The sequence below is a fragment of the Chlorocebus sabaeus genome, chromosome 9, assembly GCF_047675955.1.
Source record: "Chlorocebus sabaeus isolate Y175 chromosome 9, mChlSab1.0.hap1, whole genome shotgun sequence".
In the NCBI taxonomy this organism is placed as follows: domain Eukaryota; kingdom Metazoa; phylum Chordata; class Mammalia; order Primates; family Cercopithecidae; genus Chlorocebus; species Chlorocebus sabaeus.
This window is the reverse complement of record NC_132912.1, coordinates 92,510,477-92,533,542: the sequence shown is the minus strand read 5'-3', so window position 1 is coordinate 92,533,542 and position 23,066 is coordinate 92,510,477. Positions and strand designations below refer to the sequence as shown.

At 34.9% G+C, this 23,066-nt stretch overlaps 1 protein-coding gene across 3 annotated transcripts in view; it reads right to left on the bottom strand.

Moving 5' to 3' along the window:
* KIF20B (kinesin family member 20B) overlaps window positions 1-23,066 on the bottom strand; it is a 69,489-nt gene that overhangs the window by 43,452 nt on the left and 2,971 nt on the right. For 2 of the 3 annotated variants that reach the window (XM_007963514.3, XM_007963515.3), the window contains exons 2-16: window positions 22,070-22,217; window positions 18,260-18,346; window positions 18,052-18,168; window positions 17,463-17,601; window positions 16,376-16,560; window positions 13,452-13,488; window positions 12,359-12,586; window positions 11,004-11,115; window positions 10,054-10,125; window positions 9,825-9,971; window positions 8,678-8,840; window positions 7,845-8,132; window positions 3,114-3,253; window positions 2,015-2,153; window positions 376-604 (exon numbers count right to left, since the gene is read on the bottom strand). In XM_007963514.3, coding sequence (XP_007961705.3) covers window positions 376-604; window positions 2,015-2,153; window positions 3,114-3,253; window positions 7,845-8,132; window positions 8,678-8,840; window positions 9,825-9,971; window positions 10,054-10,125; window positions 11,004-11,115; window positions 12,359-12,586; window positions 13,452-13,488; window positions 16,376-16,560; window positions 17,463-17,601; window positions 18,052-18,168; window positions 18,260-18,346; window positions 22,070-22,216 — 2,230 coding nt within the window. In that variant the 5' untranslated portion in view covers window position 22,217. The remainder of the gene's footprint in view (window positions 1-375; window positions 605-2,014; window positions 2,154-3,113; window positions 3,254-7,844; window positions 8,133-8,677; window positions 8,841-9,824; window positions 9,972-10,053; window positions 10,126-11,003; window positions 11,116-12,358; window positions 12,587-13,451; window positions 13,489-16,375; window positions 16,561-17,462; window positions 17,602-18,051; window positions 18,169-18,259; window positions 18,347-22,069; window positions 22,218-23,066) is intronic. The other variant, XM_007963516.3, reaches the window with a different exon arrangement.

The window sequence follows — 23,066 nt, the reverse complement described above, 5'->3', positions numbered from 1 at the left end:
GATTGAGCCCAGGAGTAGAAGGCTGCAGTGAGCTGTGATGCCACTACTGCACTCCAGCCTTGGTGACAGAGTGAGACGCTGTCATTTAAAATTTACAGCTTTACTCATAAAGTTAACACTTTTTTGATTTTTTTGTTGTTGTTGAGAAGCTCATTTTCTAATAATACTGATCTAAAATAAATGAAGGTCAAAAAATATTTTTAGTAGTAAATTACTACAAAGTCATACAAATGGTAAAATATTAAAATATGTTAACTAGATGAAAGAATTTTCTGGTCACTATGGTAAATGAGCTACATAAATCTCTTATGCTTTACCAAGAGTACTTTTCATGTGTTTACAATATCTATATAGAGGTAAAATTTATCCACTTACCATTTTCTCTCTTTTTTAACTCTTCTTTCGTTTTGATTAATTCTTCTTTGGTTTTAGTTAATTCAGCTTTAATTTGATTAAACTTTAGTTCTAAACAAGCAATAGCTTCCTGGGGGTCAGGAAGAGATGCAATATATAAGTGAGCAATTTCAGCCTGTTTCTTAATATCAGCCACATTATCTTGAAGAGAATCAATAATATCTTCAAATCCTACATAATTATGTGTTTCCTAAAAATAGCAAAAACCACATGCCTAATATTAACAGTAGGGTTCACCGTTTACATGTGGCACCATCTAATTTAGACAGTTTTTTAAAAAAGCAAAAAATTCACCAATAGAAATTCTTTAAAACAAATTATATAGAAGCATTTCCAAATATGAAGAACTTGTGTTCCATTATTTATTTTCTGTTGTATGGATTATGAGGCATATTTTCTCATAAAAACAATGTTATAAAAGTGTGACAAGTCATTATAAAACAATTATGATTACCTAGTTCAGGTATAGTTTCAATTATATAATGAGACTTAAAATGTTTTGTTGGGATGGTGCACAAAACAAACCTCCATTTTCACAACTCAGTCAATCCCAAACCATGTCAAGGATACATAAGGTTTGCTTGACAGCAGACATCTAGACATCACTATCACAGGCCCCTGAACTGAGTGATTAAAAAACAAAACAAAAAAAACAACTCCCCCAAAAAACTGATCAATTTCAGCTTCAGTGTAAGTAGCAGAAAAGGATAATTTTTCTTATATTACAAGCAGAGAATAAGCTGAGGCCAGCGGCATGCACCTGTAATCTCAGCCACTTGGGAGGCTGGACAGGAAGACTGCTTGAAGCCAGGAATTCAAGATCAGCCTTGGCAACACAGCAAGACCCTATCTCTAAAACTATAATAGATAAATAAACAAATAAAATTTTAAAAGAGTAGGAAATGGTAGTTGCCCAGCAAGGACAACCCTTTTTATATATAAACATTTTTGGTTTTTTTTTGTTTTTTTTTTTTTTGAGACGGAGTCTCGCTCTGTCGCCCAGGCTGGTGTGCAGTGGCGCAATCTCGGCTCACTGCAAGCTCCGCCTCCCGGGTTCACGCCATTCTCCTACCTCAGCCTCCCGAGTAGCTGGGACTACAGGCGCCCGCCACTGCGCCCGGCTAATTTTTTTTTCTATTTTTTAGTAGAGACGGGGTTTCACCATGGTCTCGATCTCCTGACCTTGTGATCCGCCCGCCTCGGCCTCCCAAAGTGCTGGGATTACAAGCGTGAGGCAAGTAAATCACATCTTAGGTCTCTTATACCTTTAAAATATTTTTAATTTAAAAGTGAGACAAATCTGAGGGGGTTATTCTGTAATCAGGCAACAAAGAATCTATCTGCCTACAATACAATGATTCAAGCAATACCAAAATAAGATATAAATATAACAGAGGTACAGATTTTTCAATGACCAATCACTATATTTAAATTCTTGGTGCCTTATACTCCTAACAAAACATGCCTAATTATAATAAAGCTACACACTAAGCATTGTTTTAATTCTAAACTATCTTGATGTTTCTCATCATTGATGTGGTACACTAAACCCTGGTACCAAAACCTCATTGGATATTTTTAAATACTTCAATTAACGTACTTCAGTTTCAACTTTTGTGGCACAAACGTCTTTCGTCGTTTCTTCTCGAGTGCCACATTTACCAACCAAATCCTTGAAGATAGCCAAACGACGTTCAGCATTTTCTTCTAATATCTCTCGTTCTTGAAGCAGAGTTTCCCTTCAGAATACAAATTAATCCCATTAAGAAACAGAAACGGAACTACTTTGTGTTTTTGTTTTAAACATCTAAGATTAAGTATATTCTGGATTAAAAGAAAATTTAGGCCAGGTACAGTGGTTCACGCCTGTAATCCCAGTAATTTGGGAGGTGGAGGTGGGTGGATCACTTCAGGCCAGGAGTTTGAAACCAGCCTGGCCAACATGGCGAAACCCTGTCTCTACTAAAAACACAAAAATTAGCCAGGCGTGGTGGTGTGCACCTGTAATCCAAGCTACTCGGAAGGCTAAGGCAGGAGAGGCTAAGGCAGAACTGCTTGAACCCGGGAGGTGCAGGTTGCAGTGAGTCAAGATCACACCACTGAATTCCAGGCTGGGTGACAGAGCAAGACTCTGTCTCAAAAAATAAAAATTAAAGTTAAAATTAAAAAAAAAAAAAAAGAGAGAGAGAAAATTTAAATAGCCATGCATGGGATTAGTAACAGCTACATTCTTTTTTTTCTTTTTTTTTTTTTTTTTCCTCTGAGACAGTCTTGCTCTGTCACCCAGGCTGGAGTGCAGTGACACATTCTCAGCTCACTGTAACCTGCACCTCCCAGGTTTAAGAGATTCTTGTGCCTCAGCCTCCCAAGCAGCTGGGACTTCAGGAACACACCAGTATGCCCAGCTAATTTTCCTATTTTTAGCAGAGACGAGGTTTCACCATGTTGGTCAGGCTAGTCTTGACCTCCTGACCTTAAGTGATCCGCCCACCTAGGCCTCCCGAAATGCGGGGATTACAGGCATGAGCCACCACACCAGACCAATAACAGCTGTTTTCTAGCTTGCACAAAGAGATCAGAATTCAGAAGCCATCTAATATAAAAACAAGTAAATTAAGTAAAAAAAAAAAAAAAAAAAAAAACCTAAAAAAGTAAATAAAATTCTCAATTTTTAACTGGACATGAAAGAAATAACTTACTTAAAGTCAGCTTCCCGTTGAGCCCAATATTGAGTAAACTCCTGTGTAACTTCTTCTCGAATTTTAAATTCCAAGGTTAACTTTTCCTTTTTTTCATTTATCAGTTTTTTTTTCAAGTCTTCTATTAAGTCCAACAGTTTCTATAACATGTAAATGATAAAATTCTTATAAAAGAATAAATATATCCCAAGAGAAATACCATCCAACTGTCCAAAAAATAAAACTTTTCATTTAGTCAATTATAATTATGTGTCCTTTTTAATAGTGATAATGTTCTCACTGAAAATTATATGCTTGCAGAGATTCGTTAATCTGAAAAATCAGGTTGGCCTGTCCATATTTAAGAAATAGACCTTTGGTAACTGAAATGTCTCACCGTCTACCTATACTAAGAAAAGAAGTAAAGTTAATTTGAGCATTTATTATCTATCAAGAATTACTCTGGCGAGTTCCATATTTGCCTCATTTAATCCACACAACTTTCTGTGAGCTTGGTATCATCCATATTTCATAGGTGGGAAGCCTAACCATCAGATATCTGGTAAGTGCTAAAGGTTGAGTTTAAAAGTGGCCTGTAAAAGTCTAAAGCCCAAGGATTGTACACAGCAGAGAAGTTGCTAAGAACACCCACTTACTAATCTGTCAAAGAAAGATGTTACATAAACTTATCTTATTAGGCTTTATAACTATCCAGATGTCAACAGCAATTCTATAGCCTTTGAAACACATACATAATCATGAGAAATGTATAATATGTAAATAAAGCAATAAATAAAACACTTAACATGACCATTATTCAACAAAAATTGTAGCTTTAACAGCTACATATTCTTTTTAATGCTTCTAATTTAAGTTACTCAACAACAAATTAAATAATAAACTCTAAGCTACAGATCTTCCAAGGCATCAACTTTATATTTGAAAATAGTACTATAGATATCCTAACTTCGAAACTCTGCCTCCAAGAATTCATACTGAAGAAATAATTATAATATAACCCTACGTTCTGGCTGTATGAATGCTGATCAGTGTTGTTGTTTTGTGGTAGTAGTTGTGTTTAAATAAAAAGTGAACCCAACTCAACCAACCTTAAGAGATTGGTTTAATTACGGTACTATCATACAGCAAACTACTATAATCAATAATGATAGCCTACATTAATAATTCATGGGCTGGGCACGGTGGCTCACGCCTGTAATCCCAGCACTTTGGGAGGCCGAGGCGGGCGGATCACGAGGACAGGAGATCGAAACCATCCTGGCTAACGTGGCGAAACCTCGCCACTACTAAAAAATAAAAAAATTTAGCCGGGCAAGGTGGCGGGCGCCTGCAGTACCAGCTACTCGGGAGGCTGAGGCAGGAGAATGGCGTGAACCTGGGAGACGGAGCTTGCAGTGAGCCGAGATCGCCCCAGTGCACTCCAGCCTGGGCGACAGAGCAAGACTCGTCTCAAAAAAATAAAAATTAAATTAAAAAATTCATACTTCTCACAATTTATTTTTATATAAAGAATACCAGGTTACAAAACAGTAATATATAATAAAAATCCATTAACGTGAGTGGTAGATTTGAAAGATATTTATATTTAAATTTTCTTTTTCACTCTACTATAAATATATAACACTGTTTTAATAATTTTAAACTACACACTTTCTGTGTAAAACAATAAATAATAACTATTGAAGGAGAAATCAGAATGCATGTGGAAAAACTTTCGGAAGTTTATTTTTTTTGAGACGACGTCTCTCTCTGTCGCCCAGGCTGGAGTGCAGTGGTGCGATCTCGACTCCCTGCAAGCTCCGCCTCCCGGGCTCACACCATTCTTCTGCCTCAGTCTCCCCACTAGCTGGGACTACAGGCGCCTGCCACCATGCCTGGCTAATTTTTTGTATTTTCAGTAGAGACGGGGTTTCGCCGTGTTAGCCAGGATGGCCTCAATCTCCTGACCTCATGATCTGCCCGCCTAGGCCTCCCAAAGTGCTGGGATTACAGGCGTGAGCTGTGAGCCACCGCACTCAGCCGGAAGTTTAATAGTTTTCAATAATTAGATTTTATCATTGTTAGCATCTGATAAAGTTTTTGCTGAAAAAATTCAGGCTGGCTATTATAGCTAAATGAATTTAAGTATATGTATGCTAATATCAAGGTATTTTATAATGGTTTTTAGAAGTCCCAATCCTTTGATTAAAATGTGAATAAAGGGCTGGGCACATTGACTCACATCTGTAATCCCAGCGCTTTGCAAGGCAGGAGGACTGCCTGAGCTCAAAATTTCAAGATCAGCCTGGACAATAGAGCAAGGCCTTGTGTCTACAAAAAATTTTTAAAAATTAGTTAGGGGTGGTGGCATGCGTCTGCAGTCCTAGCTACTCAGGAGGCTGAGGCAAGAGGATCACTTGAGCCCAGGATTTCCAAGCAGCAGTGAGCCATAACTATACTATCGCACTCCAGCCTGGGCAACAGAGCAAGACTTTGTCTCTAGAAGAAAACAAATAAAGCATGCCAACACCTAATCATGTTGATTTTTAAATGTCAAATATTAAACAACATTTTGATGAATTTCCTTAAAATATCTAGCCAATCAGATAAGCATTTACACTATATAATCTATCACAAACTATAGCATTAAATATTTTTCTCTAGTAGTTTCAGAAATTTTACTAACCAACATTATAAAAAATTTCAACTTTGAGATGAAAAAAAAAAATAAAACTGGGTTTTTTGGTTTGTTTCTTTAAGACAAGGTCTCACTCTGTCACCCAGGCCAGAGTGCAGTGGTGCAGTGATGGCTCACTGCTGCCTAGAAATCCTGGGCTCAAGCAATCTTCCCACTGCAGCCTCCCAAGTAGCTGGGACTACACGTGTGCGTCATCATGCCTGGCTAAATTTTTTTAATTTTTTTGTAGAGATGGGGTCTCACTATGTTGCCCAGGCTGGTTTTGAACTCCTGAGCTCAAGAAATCCTCCTACCTCAGCTTCCCAAAGTGCTGGAATTACAAGTGTGAGCCACTATACCAGCCAAACTAGACTATTAATGGCTCCTTTCGTCCCTGAGGAGGTACTATTTAATACATTACAAAAGCCCAAGTAACAAGGTCTAATCACATCGTGACCAGATAAAGTGGGACTCGTACTACATCTGAAGCTATCATTCTTGTTTCCAAACATATGTTCAATAATCGCTTTCAGGGACATGAAGGTAAATTATTAAAATGAGAGTATTTAGCCCAATACATCATCGATCTACTAATACTTCTGCAATCCAAAAAAGTACTGATTTGTGATATGTCAACAACATTAAAGCACACCCATGAACACAGGTCTACTAGTGTTTCTAGGACACTGGTAAGAGGACTCCATGTATACTCATGGAGTTACGGCCAATTAAAGAGGGGATTAGGTGGCCAGGTAAGGTGGCTCATGCCTGTAATCCCAGCACTTTGGGAGGCCGAGGCAGGCAATCACAAGGTCAGGAGTTCGAGACCAGTCTGGCCAACATGGTGAAACCCCGTCTCTACTAAAGATAGAAAAAAACTTAACTGGGTATGGCTGCGCATGCCTATAATCCCAGCTACTCAGGAGGTTAAGGGAGGAGAATCACTTGAACCCAGGAGGCGGAGGTTGCAGTGAGCCGAGATTGTGTCATTGCACTCTGGCCTGGGCAACAGGGCAAGACGCTCTCTCAAAAATAAATAAATAAATAAATACACACACACACACACACACACACACACACACACACACACACAAAATAATTGGACAGAAGCTGAAAAAACAACTGTTATATCTTATTTATCATAATAAGATGACAAACAATTACTGTTTTTGAAGATATGGGATCATAGGTACTTGGTAGATATTTTTAGCACTTGTACTTGAGACTGCAAAATAAAAGTCTGATGGAATACATAAAATCACTTAGTGAAAGGATACTCACAACGTCTGTAAGTATCACCCCATAGATAACATGCTTTTGCAATAAAGATCTGAAATACTGTATCTAAACCAAGTGAGCAAAACTTAGCATCTCTAAGAATGGAAAAATCAGACATCATGTGGCTCTTAGTGTGATGCAATGGAAAATTTACAACTTAACCTACATAAAAAGCTTCCCTAATGTATTAAACCTAAATGATGAAGAAATAATCAAACAAATCTAGATTGCAGGTATTCTATGAGAAAACTAGGACCCACTTTTCAAAAATGTCAGTGCTAGATTAGAAATAATTAAAGAAACACAATAATCAAAAGCAATTTGTTAACTCTGGTTGTTGACAAAAACAAAGTGGCAATAAAGAACATATCGGGAACACTGGAGAAATCTCAATACAAACAGCATATGAGGTTATATTAGTGTATCAATGTTGAATTTCTTGGGTATGAAAATTTCATGGTCTTGTGATCATGACGAAAATGTCCATGTTCTTAGAAAAATATGTTCAAATATTTAGATATAAGGTATCATTATGTCTGGATCTTATTTTCAAATTGTACAGAGCAAAAGATGTGTATTTGCATACTCATAAAATGGTAACTGGAGAATCCAGGTGAAGGATAAATGAGTATTCATTGTACTAGTCTTTCTACAGGTTTGAAACTTTTCAAAATATAAAGTTGAACACAAAAACTTCAGTGTATTGTTGAAAAAAACTGAAGAGAGAGAGCCTTAAGATTTAACCTTAACTTCAGAATAAGAAGACAAGCATAGAAGTATGAGTTCTTAATACATACTCTTTTCTCCTCGTGGCTAATGAAAGTCTTATTTTCCTCTAATGTTTTATCTAGATCTTCATCAATAAGTTTAGTTTTCACATTTTGAGTTTCTTCAGAGTTTTCTAGCTCCTCAACTAAATCCTCGTCTTCCATCAAATCTTCCAGACTATTTTCCCATGAAATGGTGGCTCTTTTTACATTTAAAATTTTATTATTTGAATTATTGTCTAGTGATACATCTTGAGAAGATCTGACAGGTCCAAATAATTTCTCTTGAGAGGAATTTAAAGTGTCTGGGACACAAACCTGTTAAAATATTCAATGTGACTTTTAAAACAGAAAAGACAAGAACTGTCCACTAGAAAATGATTATTTTATAAATTTAAGTCAAATGAAAACTCAAGTGTTAAAGGAAAAACTATTCAAACAAACATACAAACAGGAATCACCATCCCTAAATGAACATTCTGATAGGAAAAAAGCTACTTACACATGCAAACTAGAGGAAAAAATCTATCTTCCTGGGCTAAGTTCTCAGTATTAATCTTAGCAGAGGGTTTTCTAATTACCCAGAAGTACCAAATGAGCAAGATGAATGGCAGAGCAGACAATTCATTCCAAAAATACTCATTAATTTGTAATTGATGTTTATTATTAACTCTTATTACTAAAGGTCATTTTAATCCTAGCATGGGCAACTTTCAATCCTTTCTCATGTCTTCCTACTTGGTCAAATATTTACCTTTTTAATTTTCAATTATTTCCTAGGCTTACAGTATTAAGTACAAAATATTTATTTCAAGAAAAAGTATTAATATTCTAAGAAGAAGCTTAATAAAATAAATATTTACTTTTTGTGCAATGGCTGAGAACTTCAATACATTGAGTGTTTCATCATAGGCTAAATAACATTGGCTGATGTTGACAATCATACATATTTTCCCTTTACCATTAAAAAAACTTTGAAAATAGTGAGTCAGTTTACTTTCCCGGAAAGGCACATGCTGTTGAAACCTATGGAAAAAATTTTCAGAAAACACTGTAAGTTAAAACACATCTCATGAAGTCGGGGTGCTGACAAATTTTACAAAGAAATAATTAAGCCACCTATCATGAAATTAAACTTTAAGGTAGCGATTAGTTCCAGATGTAACAGTCCTTCTCAGTTTTCATTTTATCTTTTCTTGTTTGTTTTTGTTTTGAGACAGGGTCCAGCTCGGTTGCCCAGACTGGAGTATAGTGGCACTCACAACTTACTGCAGCTTCAATCTCTTAGGCTCAAGCGATCCTCTCGCCTCTGCCTCCAGGTTAGCAAGGATTATGGGCACCTGCCACCACATCTGGTTAATTTTTTATTTTTATTTTTAGTAGAGATGAGGCTGGTCTTGAATTGCCGGGCTCAAGCAATCCTCCTGCCTTGGCCTCCAGAAGTGCTGGGACTACAGGCATAAGCCACCATGCCTGGCTATTCGTTTTAACTGCTGCTACTTACTAACAATAATTCACTATGTAAAATATAAAGAAAACCACATTTAACTGGGTTATGTTCTCTAGTATAGAGCAAGTATATAAGAGATGTCATGAAACACCCTAAGTAGAAATGGTGAAATTTATAAATATAAATGATTTATATTTACTCAGCCTAAAATGCTAATTAATACAAAAATCTATTGCATCTAGAACCACACACAATGCACTAATAAGAAAAAGGTGGTTTTAGATCCTAAACCAGCATTAGAAGCTTCTCATTTACAGTGTCTACTGGTACAGATTTGCCATAGAAAATACTGACTTTACTTGATGAGTTACTGGCATCAACTGACACTTCTATCATTGTCTTTAATCCAAGATCTCTTAAGCACTTGAATCACAATCTATACACAGTCATTACATAAGAAGCAGGTTAAAAATCAAAAAAGAACTTTCTAAAAACAAAAAAGTTGAAAGTTAAAATACTATAATATTTAATAAGCTAATAACACTTTCAGAAACACTTACTTTGACTTTTCACTATTCTTCAAGACATTAATACACTTTCCCAGAGTCAATAAAGAAGTGTTGATATTCCCAGTCTCTCTTAACCTTTCACCTTCATTCTGTGTCTTCACAGTTCGTTCTGAACCAGCAAGATCACATAAAGATAATCTGAATTAAGAAAAGAAAAATTACTTTAAAAATTCTTCAAAACAATTACAAATAATTACAATTTAAAGAATATTCAACTTACTCACTGACTCGAATTACACGAGACATTTCAGAATCTTCAATCTGTAATATTTTAATAGTGAATATGCTGTGACTGAAATACAAAGATCAAATGTTATCATTTTAATTTCTGCATTCTAAATAGGAGAGACAAGTATTCAAATCAACCTTATTTATACCCTAGTATTAACTACAGTCCACCATTGCATTTTCCAATTAGCTGTTAGATATTTCAACCCAGTGTTCTACTGTCACTTATATACCCAAATGCCTAAAATCACCTTTTGCCTAGCTCTAAATCCCTCAAATTACCTCCTGACAGTTCAACTTCTATTAACAGTATCATTTATAACAAAGTTACAATTTGTTTGAAAAGATAGTATTAGTTAACATGGTATTATATACAGCTAGCTAATACTCTGAATACACACGAAAGCAAAGCATACATTTGACCTATAGATCCAGATCTTGTATTGTCCCATGCCCAACTGACTATGGGAACAGGGCTCCTTCTCTCTTAAGAAAAAGCCTGCTTTAATTATCTCACTGTTTAAACTTATTTCCTTTGCCTCTCATCCCCCAAATCCATCAAAACATATTTCTTTAACCCCTTGAGATTACACCCTCACTGAGTATATTTATATAGTATTCAGGGGATAAGTGAGAAAGACCCAGAGAAAAGGCCACCATTATTACCAACTCCAAAAATACTGAGCTTAGATACTGACATAAAGAAAAAGTAACAATACCTCAGAGACTTCCTATAAATTAATAAACCTGTCAGGACAGGAAACAGTATTGATAAATGTGTTTAGTGTTATTCTGTTTACCAAATGTTTTTTATCCTTATAAATTTATTTAACAGATGAGAACCTACTGCCCACTTTAATGTAAAATTAGTTGTGTTTAAATTAGCATAGAATACCATACCATCGGTGATTCAAGTTTACTCTTACAGAGTTTATTCTTTACCTCCTACTGGAAGCATTATTCAATTTTGTGAAGGCAACACTCTGGTGCTTTATTCCTAGTTTTAAAAGTCTATAGGCTTCTTTGGAATCAGATACTTGAATCCACTGTAGATCTTTAAAAAATAAAGAGGATATATATTAATTTATTGAGACAAAGAATGTGCTCTACAATGCAATCTCTTTGGAAGTCTTTTCCTAGTGACATATAATGAAATCTTCCTTCTGACAACACATCCTAGCTGGAGTCAACTCAGTTATTTCAGGTTACACCAGAGGGGAAGATTATAACAATGTTCAATGTAATTTAAATTACACAAACACACAAAGTAAAGGTTTGTCAACAGAGTCTGCCAAACGGAAAATTAAATACAGTAACAATTCCTTAGAATTAGACACTCAGGGAAAAAAAGAGAGGCAAAATACAGTACAGACTAAACGTAAAATTACCTAGTTATTAAACACTGAAGATTGTAATTTATTAGTGAATCATAAAATCAGATTTATTGAATAATGACCAGTATTTTAATTGTTTTTTATTTTTATTTTTTATTTTTGGAGACAGGGTCTCACTCTGTTGCCCAGCCTGGAGTGCAAAAGTGTGACCATGGCTCTCTACAGACTTGACCTCCTAGGCTCAAGTGATCCTCCTGCCTCAGCCTCCTGATTAGATGGGACTAAAGATGCATACCAACATGCCAGGCTAATTTTTGTATTTTTTGTAGAGATGGCGTTTTGCCATGTTGCCCAAGCTGGTCTCAAATTCCTGAGCTCAAGTGATCCACCCGCCTCAGCCTCCCAAAGTGCTGGGATCACAAGTGTGAGCCACTGCATCTGGCCAGCATTTTATAGAAATGACAAAGAATATAGAAAATATCACAGTGCATTCCTTGTAGTAGAAGTATAATTAATGAAATTTTTCGTTGTAAATATTACATATGTATATATATACATGCATGTAGGTACTGAGTCATGTTATTAATATGTATTTCCTACTGTGAATTGTTTTAAAAGATTAGAAAAAACACTCCGGAAGGATAGTAACATTTCATAGCTGCAAAATTTGGACACTGTTACAAAGTAGGAGAATAATGTGAATATAACCATACATAGCTTTTCCCATCACCACAAATCCAATTAATGATACTCAAGCAAATACAATACCAAAATAGATCCCTTTATATTCAAGTTTAATAAATACACCAAAATATACTTCCAAAACACAAAATTATCTTCTTCTCTTAATGTTAATAATTAGCATTACAATTTTCAATTTGCTATTTGCTTTAGTCTTACAGCTAGCACAAAGCCCAAGGAGAGAACTTCGGAACAATAAAATAAAAATATTCATTAGTATACCTTTTATAAAAGAATAGCCCTTTACATCTTGGGAAAGGCGCAGCATCTTTCTCTTTTGGAATTTAGATGATACAGGAACAAACAAGTCATAAATATATTCATTGTAAATTTCAAAGAAAGAAACCCACACAGAAAATTTTATATTATTAGCCATATTCAAGCTGGCTTGTTCACAATCTTTCATGGATTCTTCAAACTCTGAGATATTCAAAGAGTTAGTTAAACTTCCTACAAAAAAGAAGAAAAAGAAAAAACAATAATCACAAAAGTAAGCAACTGACTAAAAATGTGACAAAAGTACAGATCGATTCCCAGACTTGAAAAACCAAGTATGCTTAATCTTTTGACCGTCTATGTTAAACACTTTTTGGAACAAAGGAAGATGTAAATAATATTTGGAGTAACCAAAGTTAGACTACTCCCTATCATTCCTTTCTTTTTCAAAATATGTTAATGAACCAACAGAAATTAAATGTAAAGGACAAAGAAAAACAAAACTGTTTTTCAAACTCAATATTAAAGTTGTAACCAGTAAAAGGGGTATCTGTAATATTTAATACAAACAAAACATTACAATGACTGACATTTCATATAAATATGTATCATTTTCCAGGTATTACCAACTATGTCATTACAGAAAGTAAATCCTTAGTAACCAAAGAAGAGGTCTATAGAAAAAAAATAAACACAATGTATAAACAATTTTTTTTTTTTTTTGAGACGGAGTCTCACTCTGTCCTCAGGCTGGAGTGCAGTGGTGCAATCTCAGCTCACTGCAACCTCCACCCTCTGAGTTCAAGTATTCTCCTGCTTCAGCCTTCCGGGTAGCTAGGACTACAGGCCCACGCCACCACGCCCAGCCAATTTTTTTATTTTTACTAGAGACGGGGTTTCACCATGTTGGCCGGGACCTCATGATCCACCCGCCTCGGCCTCCCGAAGTGCTGGGATTACAGGCGTGAGCCACCACGCCTGGCCTAAACATTTTTTAATAATAAAAATAAAACATAAGAAGTGATTTAAAAATTAAAAGCTTTTCAAATGTACTTCATATAATCAACATATCAAAGATAGGTGAGCAATGAAACCTTACCATAAAGAGTATCATCACCGTCATTATGCATAGTAACCTAAAATAGAAAGATTGTTTTAAAAGAATTTAAAACAATTTTCATTAAGGTTAAATAATCAAGATATTAATTACCTATCCAAATAAGTCACTACCAAATCACAACCTTTCATCCACCCAATTCAATGAATTCTTTAATTTGTCCCAGTTAAATAATATAGTTTCACGGGAAAATACAGAGAACTATGAAAAATATTATCATTATAATCCCTGTCACTCTGGTTGGTTACTATTAATATTTTAATATATTCCCCTTCTATTGTTTTCCCCACACTTATGTTGTAAGCTTTTTCTCCCCATAATTAAAAATTGTTTACAACAGTTGATGGCTATATAACACATGTGAAATGACTTAATTATTCCCTTATTATTAAACATTTAAATTATTCAAGTTTTGCCAAATATCTTTCTGTATTTTCTTCTGCATTCTAATTATTTCCTTAGAAATAGAAATAAACCCATTTCCTTGGAGTATACACCTAAAACTGAATTGGTGGATGAAAAGATATAAAATATTTTAATGTTCTCACTCTTAACATAGTATTGCCAATTTGCTTTCTAGAACCATTTACAATGTATGAAAGTACATGATCTCATTTTTTTTTAACGTTTTAATCATTTCATAGGCAAAACAGTATCATGTTTTACCTGGATAACTTGTTAGAATTTTTTCTTTTTTTCTTTTTTTTTGAGACAGAGTCTTGCTCTGTCCTCAGGCTGGAGTGCAGTGGCGCAATCTCGGCTCACTGCAACCTCCACCTCTGGGGTTCAAGAGATTCTTGTGCCTCAGCCTCCCAAGTAGCTGAGGCTACAGGTGTGAGTCACCACGCCCAGCTAATGTCTTGTATTTTTAATAGAGACAGGGTTTCGCCATGTTGGCCAGGCTGGTCTCCAACTCCTGGTCTCAAGTGATCTGCCTGCCTCAGCCTCCCAAAGTTCTCAGATTACAGGCATGAGCCACCATGCTCAGTGAAAAAATTATTTTCATTATTAATGATTCTAATTTCCTCTATGAATCGGCTATGGAGTTATCCACCAATCTCCATAAATTTTGTTAAAATACAATGTTACTTTCAGAGACCATAGTCATAGACTCAACTTTGAACTCCACCAGTAACACACTTTTTACTGCCTTAAAACCCTGGTTTCTAAATGTTTTAAAAAAGAAAAATTCGCATTAATAGGTTAAAAATATTTACAAAAACAATTAGTAGTTTTTAACAGCCTTGAATAGAATAATGTCTGAAAATATACTACAAAATCCAGAAGGCACAAGAGGAATAAACAGACCAGTATAACTTCATTTTTTAAAGTTGATATGGTACTGCCTTCTATAAAATAATTCCTCCTCACAGTATTTTACATATTTATTTATTGTCAGTCTCCATGAGGGCAGTACCATTTGTCCTCAAAACTGAAAATATTGCCTGGAAAAAAAATAGGTGACTGAATAAAATTTGTTGAGTAGATGAATACTGAAAAACACAATGGGCCAGGCTTGGCAGCTCAAACATGTAATCTCAACACTTTGGAAGGCCAAGGGAGGGGGATCTCTTGAGGCCAAGAGTTCAAGTCCAGCCTAGGCAACATACCAAGACTCCATTTCTACAAAAAAATCAAAACAGCCAGGAGCAGTGGCATGCCCCGTAGTTCCAGCTACTCAGAGGAGGTTGAGGCAGGAGAACCACTTGCGTCCAGGAGTTCAAGACAGCAGTGAGCTATGATCATACACCACTATACTCCAGCCTGGAGGACAAAGGAAGATCTTGTCTCTAAAAACTAAAAAAAGGAAGAAAAAAAAGAAAAACACAATGGGGGCAGGGGAGAAACAAGCAATAAGCCAGAAAATTTGCAACCCATACAGTAATACAATAATAATGTATTCATTTTTTAAATACATTTTAATAAATCAGTAAACAAGAAAAGTCATACAATACTAGAGAAATGGACAAAGAATGTATGTGACAAATCACAGGAAAAATTCTAAGATGTACTAATCACCTAATTTACAATTAAAAAAATATAAAGTAAGCTCAAGTGAGCCATTTTTTACCTATCAAACCAGACATTATTAAATATCCAATCTTGGCCTGAGTTTGAGAAAATTAGCACCAAATATATTTGCAATGGAATGTTTCTTCACTGAAACACTGTTCAAAATAGCAAAACACAGAAACAATACAAAAGGCCATCAATGGAGACTTGGCTTTAAAAGCTGATTTAAAATTTAAAAAAAGAAGTTAAAGACATAACGGATAAAAGGTACATGATTTAAGGTTGGAAAAGTTTTAGGATATGCTAAATGAAATACCAAGTTACAGAATGGTAAGCATAGTAAGATCTCTTTTTTGTTTAAAAAAAAAAAAAAAAAACTGTATCATACATATAAAGACAAAGGTATGAAGATATACACATCATATATTTTTGTGTATACACAGATAGAAAGCTCTGCGTACGGATTTTATACAGAGAGAGAAAAGGCCCAAAATATATGCTTTCCAATCTATTAATAATTTTTTCTTTAGGAATGAAATTAAAGGAAACTTACTTTTTACTTCTCACATTCCCTATTTTAAATTTTGGGTACATATTACTTTCACAATTAAAAAACAGAATTTTAAAAAATCATTACATAAAAAGCACAATGCTGGCTCTACAACAATCAAAAAAGATTTCAGAACCATTTACATTTGTATTGTTTAAACATTCTTGCTGTTGGTACGAATAGAAAAGATGTCTTCAAACTTTAAGCTTTATTTTTCTTGAAAAAATAAATAATAAAAAACACTAACACCACAAAACAGATTCCAATATATGGTGAAACAATCTAAAGGGTTTATAAGAAGTCAGGAATTGTACATATTTTACATACTAAAATATTTTCATACCTCTTTAATTTGCCGAAGCAATGCACTTTTGCCAGCAAGTTCTTCTTTCTCTTGTTCTGATGATAACCGTAAGTACTCTCTGGATCTATGTGGTTTAAGGTTCATCTTTGTATACAGTCTTTCTTGAAGACTATCAAATAATACATTCAAAGTTCGAGGCAGAATGCCCATATTTTCTTCTGTGCCTGCAAAAGGAATTTTTGTGTTGCACTTTCTCAGTCTACTAGGAAAGAGGAAACTTTCCTTGTTTATTAAAGCTCCTTTTATACTACCAATAGGCAAGAGTCAACAATTAAAACGAAAATGATAGAAGGTGAGGATTACTCAGTTTTCCATCACTTTGTTATTCACTGTAGGTAATTACCAACATTTTATTGACTATTATTCTGATGTAAACCTGAAATTTTACATTCAGATAATGCAACCGTATTAAGATTTGTAATCACCCATAACCACAAACTATAAAAGTAAAATGAAATATAAAATTTCTTCCTGGTCATTTATGCTTAATTCTCTGTATCACATCAATACTTTTTATGGATTTTAATCATCATCTAAATCTCTATCAATGGGTATTTTTACAAATGAATTAAATAAATTTGAATTAAAAGCCAATAGCAAGGCCAGGCGTGGTGGCGCTTGCCTGCAATCCAAGCACCTTGGGAGACCAAGGTGGGCAGATCACCTGAAGTCAGGAGTTTGACACTAGCCTACCCAAAATGGTGAACCCTCATTTCTACAAAAATATAAAAATTAGCTTGGCAAAATATAAAAAACTGGTGGCGCACGCCTGTAGTCCCAGCCACTCGGGAAGCTCAGTAGCTGAGGCAGGAGAGTCGTTTGAACCCAGGAAGCAGAGGTTGCAGTGAGCCAAGATCACACCACTGCACGCCAGCCTGGGCGACAGAGTGAGACTGTCTCCAGAAAAAAAACCAACAGCAATACATAATCAATATGCCAGTACTATTAAAAATAGAACAAACACATACTAGGTAATACCGACATAACTACATGTATGTATTATAAAAATACTGAGTGATTATTACTGCTTCCTTATCCTTTCCAATCAAAATAAAACAATATTTACCTTGAAATGTATATGTTTTTCCTGAATTGGTTAGCCCGTAAGTAAAAATCAGACGACTTTGTCCTTTCAAGAGGTCTTTTACTGGTTGCATAATGCAACCCTGAAAGAATTCCTTCTGTGTAGTTGCTGGGCCAAAAACCTAAGCAAGTATTTTTAAAAAACTATTTTTAGAAAATTCAAGTTAATATTAATAGTACGTTCCAACCCAACACACTGTTTAAAAATTTTAAAGATTCATTCTTAAAACAGGTGCCATATCCCCACTCCCACAAATACATTTGATAGTTTCACTACCAGAAAGTTTTCAAGATAGAAATCTGTACCAAGGAATCAAGTATTCACCTAAGTTTTGAAAAGAATATTTCTTAAAAATATATTAATAATAATTTTAACACTACAGTGATCTGTTTACATCCAATTATATATTTCCAGACCTGAGATTTGAGTCTTATCCTTAAGGAAAAAATACTAGAACCTAAAATCTAAGTTGCACAAGCACAAAATGTATAGTTCACTATATATAATTACATAGCAATTTAGCCTAAGCCAAGTCTCTTTAAAACAAAAAACAAAAACACTTCAGTTTTACCTTGGAAAAACTGAATTTCTGGGCCATCTGCCCCGAGCTTTTCTCACTTAACCGACCAAGGATGCATTGAGGCTCTTTCAGCACAACAGTCTGTGAATCCAGAATATGCACACAGCCCTAGAATACATACCCCCAATAAATAAAAACTAGTATTTTGCCAATTTAAAAAAAAGTAAAATATTAAAATTCTATTAAATTCAACACAAACCTCAGACTCATGTTCTTTTTCTGACTGTGTAAATGGTCTTATTCGAAGACAAACCTGGAGATAATCTTTAGATTCGAAACTGTTTGCCTTAAAAAATAAAGGAGAACAATATTGTGTTTTTGAAAGATATGGCTTTTCAGAGACCATCTTTCCTTAACATAGCTAATTTTTACATAATAATCTGAGATCATAAAGAATTTCTAAGCAGTCACTATCCGGCTTTTAATCATGTTAGAAAAACTCAACAAATCTATTTAAATAAAAACAAAATACACCAAAAAAGATCCAGTTTCCTCCATCTCCTGTATTTATACGTGAAGTTTACAAAAAGCCTTTATTCCACAAAAGCCTAATATAATTAATGAGGCCCTAAGTCATTGGAAAATATAACTCTAGAATAAATCAAAAGTAACTAGAATATTCTATTATTCAAATGCTCAATTCCATGAGGCATTCAGAATATTTTTACTATGTACCATTCTCCTTGTTACTTTTTTGAGGAAGAAACGTGTGTAGAAAATATAATTTTAAAGAAATGTTTTAACTTTAAAAAATAAAAATAAAAAGGAAACAACTACTTGACAAATGCAACTTAACCAAAACAGACATAACTAGAAAATCTGAATAACCCAATTTCTATTAAGCAAACTGAATCCATTTTCAAACTAAATAATGACACACAAAAAAATCCAGGCCCTAGTAGTTTAACGGTAAATTCTATCAAACATTTAAGAAAATAATCAGCCCAGGAGCGGAGACTCACGCCTGTAATCCCAACGCTTTGGTAGGCCGAGGCAGGTGGATCACCTGAGGTCGGGAGTTCGAGACCAACCTGACCAACATGGAGAAACCCCATTTCAACTAAAAATACAAAATTTGCCAGGCATGGATTAGCCAGGCATGGTGGTGCATGCCAGTAATCCCAGTTGCTCAGGAGGCTGAGGCAGGAGAATCGCTTGAACCTGGGAGGCCGAGATTGCGGTAAGCCGAGATGGCTCCACTGCACTCCAGCCTGGGCAACAAGAGCGAAACTCCGACTCAAAAAAAACCACACAAATTGTACATAAACTCTTCAAGAAGATACAGGAAGAGAAAATACCTTAACTAATTTTGAGTTTGACATAACCTGAATAACACAACTGACAAAGATAGCCTCAGAAAAAAATTAGAAAACAAAACAGCACATTAAGATATACGCAAAATTTCCCACACAAAATACTAGCCAATATATAAAACAGGATAATAATATCTGACCAAGAATGGTTTATCCTAGGAATATAAAGTCAGTTTAACATTCAAAAATCAATCCAGGCAATTAACCATATTAAAAGAATAAATGAAGAGAAACTTTTATCTCTACAGATGGAAAAACAGCATTTGACAAAATCCAACGTCCATTTGTAATAAAAAATCTCAGCAGAGTGTAATGAATGCAAACTTCCTCATCCTGATAAAGGGCACTTACAAAAAATCTACAGCTAACAACACACTTAACAGGAAAGACTCAATCTAAGATGAGTAGCAAAATGAGTAATAGGAAGAGAATTTCTGCTCCCCCACTTCCAGTAACACTGTATTAAAGGTTCTAGCTGGTGTAATTGGGCGTGAGGGGGGAAAGGAAATGGGGGAAGAAAAAAGGAGGGGTAAGGGAAAGAAAAAGAAAGGGAAGAGAAGAGGAAAGGAAAAAGGTAAAAGGGAAGAGAAGAAGAGAAAGAGAGAAGGGGAGGGGAAAGAAGGGGAAAGAAAAGGAAAAGAAAAATGGAAGGAAAAAAAAGGAAAGGAAAAGACAAAAGTCATCCAAATTGGAAAGGAAGAAATAAAATTTTCTTTATTTAGAAACAACATGAACATATGCATATAAAATCCAACAAATCTACAAAAAATTAACGTATACTAACAGAATGCTAATCAGAGGTTACTTGGAGGTGTGATGGGAGGGAGGACTTACAAGGAGCCTCAAGGAAACTTTTGAGGGTAATGGATATACTCATTAGCTTGACTTCAGTGACAGTTACACAAGTATATGCATATGTCAAAACTTATCAAACTGCATATTTGAAATATATGCAGTTTTTCATTATGCCTAAATAAAGCAACTGAAAATATTATTTATAGTAGCATCAAATAACATAAAATGTTTATAAATACATTTGACAAAAGATATGAAAGCCCTCTACACTGACAAGTAAAAAATACCGCTGAGACATTAAAGACCTAAATAAAATGAAGAATACCATGTTCGTGGATTAAAACTCAATATTGTCAAGGTGTTAATTCTCTCCAAATTCATCCACAGATTTAATGCAATCTCAGTCAAAAATCCCAAGATGCTGTCTTGTAGAAACTGTTAAGCTGATTCTAAAATTTATGAATATGCAAAGGACCTAGAAAAGCCAAAATTTTCCTAGAAAAGAGAAGCAAAATTGGAGAATTCACACTACCTAATTTCAAGAATCATTATAAACCTACAGAAATAGATGGTGTTGTGTTGGAATAAGAACAAGTAGGTCAAAGGAAGAGAATAAAATCCAGAAATAGATACACATATACAGTCATTTGTAAAGGCACAAAAACAATGGGGAAAGGAAAGTCTTTTTAATAGATAATGCTGAAAGAACTATTTATGTAGTTAAAAAAATGTATGGAAGCTAAAAAGAAAAAGAAAAAAGTTAACCTGGGTCCCTGTATCAACTGCACACAAAAACTGTTCAAAATGGACCATAGATATAACTACTCAAATGAAAACTATAAAATTTCTAGAAAAAGTAAGACAAAAACTTTGGGGAAGGCAAAAGTTTCTTAAAGAGCACACACACACACACACACACACAAATTCACCAAAAAAGAAAAATAAATGTTAAATTGAATGCCTTTAAATTTTAAAACATCTGATCAAGACACTATTAACCTGACAAAGGATCTGTATACACAAAGATTTCTCACACAACACTAATGAAACAACCTAATTTAAATGAGAAAAAGACCTGAAGAGACACTTTACAAAGAAAGTAGAAAAATGGCCAAGAATACTTGAAAGAGTGCTCATTAGAGCAAACTAAAACCAAAACAGGATACCATTACGCATCCACTAGAAATAAAGATTTACATTATCAAGTGTTGGCAAAGAGGTAGAAGCACTGGAAGCTACACACATTGCTGGTGCTGGAACAGCCACTTTGAAAAACAGTTTTGTAGTTACTTTATTCCTAGGTATTTACCAAAGAAAAATGAAAACGCAAGTCCACAAAAAGGCTTGCACAAGAATGTTCAGAGCAGTATTACTTATAATGGCCTCAAACTGTAAACTACCTAAACGTCCATCAAATGATAAATGGAAATGTTGCATATCTGAACAACAGACAACTACTTAGCAATAAAAAGGAAAAAACTACTGATATATGATGCATGACAAATCTCAAAAACGTCATGCCAATCCAGGAGTCAATAAATTTTCTCTGTAAAAAGCTAGAGAGCTAATATTTTAGGTTCTAGAGACCCCATAGTCTCTGTCACAACTACTTAACTCTGCCATGATAGTGCCATAACGGATGTAGTAAATAAATAAACCAAAAAGTACAATTGTGATGCAATAAAAATTTATTTATGGACAGTGATGTTTGAAATTCATATAATTTTTGTTATGTGACATTATTCCTATTTTGATTTTTCTTCCACTATTTAAAAATATAAAAACCATTCTTAGCTTGTATCTAAGTACAAAAACAAGTAATACAAAAACAGGCCATTGTTTGCCAACCCTTGCATTAGAAGGAGGCATGATAATCAACACAATACTTTTCTTGTACTTACCTCAGTGTCTGGAGCAACTAAAGAAAATTCATGAGACAGATCAAGCTTAATGCCATCAAAATTTATTTCTGAAGGCCTTGCAATTGGGTCAGCACTAAAAACATAAGATGGTCGAGGTACTCCCTCTTGATTAAAATTAGATTCCATTCTGCAAGAATAACAGTAACTTCTTTAACAACATTAATAAGTCAGCATATAAACCACCCACACTTTCAAAAGTCTAGCCCACTACTTCCCTCCAAATAACCAGATTTTAGAAAAGAAAAGTATTACATTTCTTCATTTATAACACAATAGCCTACAGGAAAGACAAAAGATCAAATTATATTTACAGACTCTGAATCTAATAATACTGAACACAGCCTACTATTTTCATATAATATCCATTCAAAGAGGTTTCATGAGTACAGGTAATCTGTAAAGATGGTATAAAACGTTTACTCTCTCCCTGAAATCCTCTCAAAACTCAAATAGTAAGGAGATCAGAGTAAATTATAACCTTGTGTTATCTACTTAGTGACTCCTGTAGAATGTTACTTACAGACTTTCTTTTAGCACTTAGAAGTTAAAACTCAGTTATCTGGGCCTGGCATGGTGGCTCATGCCTGTAATCCCAGCACTTTGGGAGGTCAAGGGTCGGGGGGGGGGGGGTGGATCACGAGGCCAGGAGTTCAAGACCAGCCTAGCCAAGATGGTGAAACCCCATCTCTACTGAAAATACAAAATAATTAGCCGGCCGTGGTGCCGGGTGCCTGTAATCCCAGCTACTCAAGAGGCTGAGGCAGAGAATTGCTTGAACCCCGGATGTGGAGGTTGCAGTGAGTCGAGATCACGCCACTGCACTCAAGCCTGGACGACAGAGAGAGACTCCCTCAAGGGGAAAAAAAAAAAAAAAAAAAACATCAGCCATCTGAAAAATTACTTTCAATTTCAAATTCAAGTAAAAAGTAAAATAATATATGTAAACACATTCAAAACAGTACCTGACACATCACAG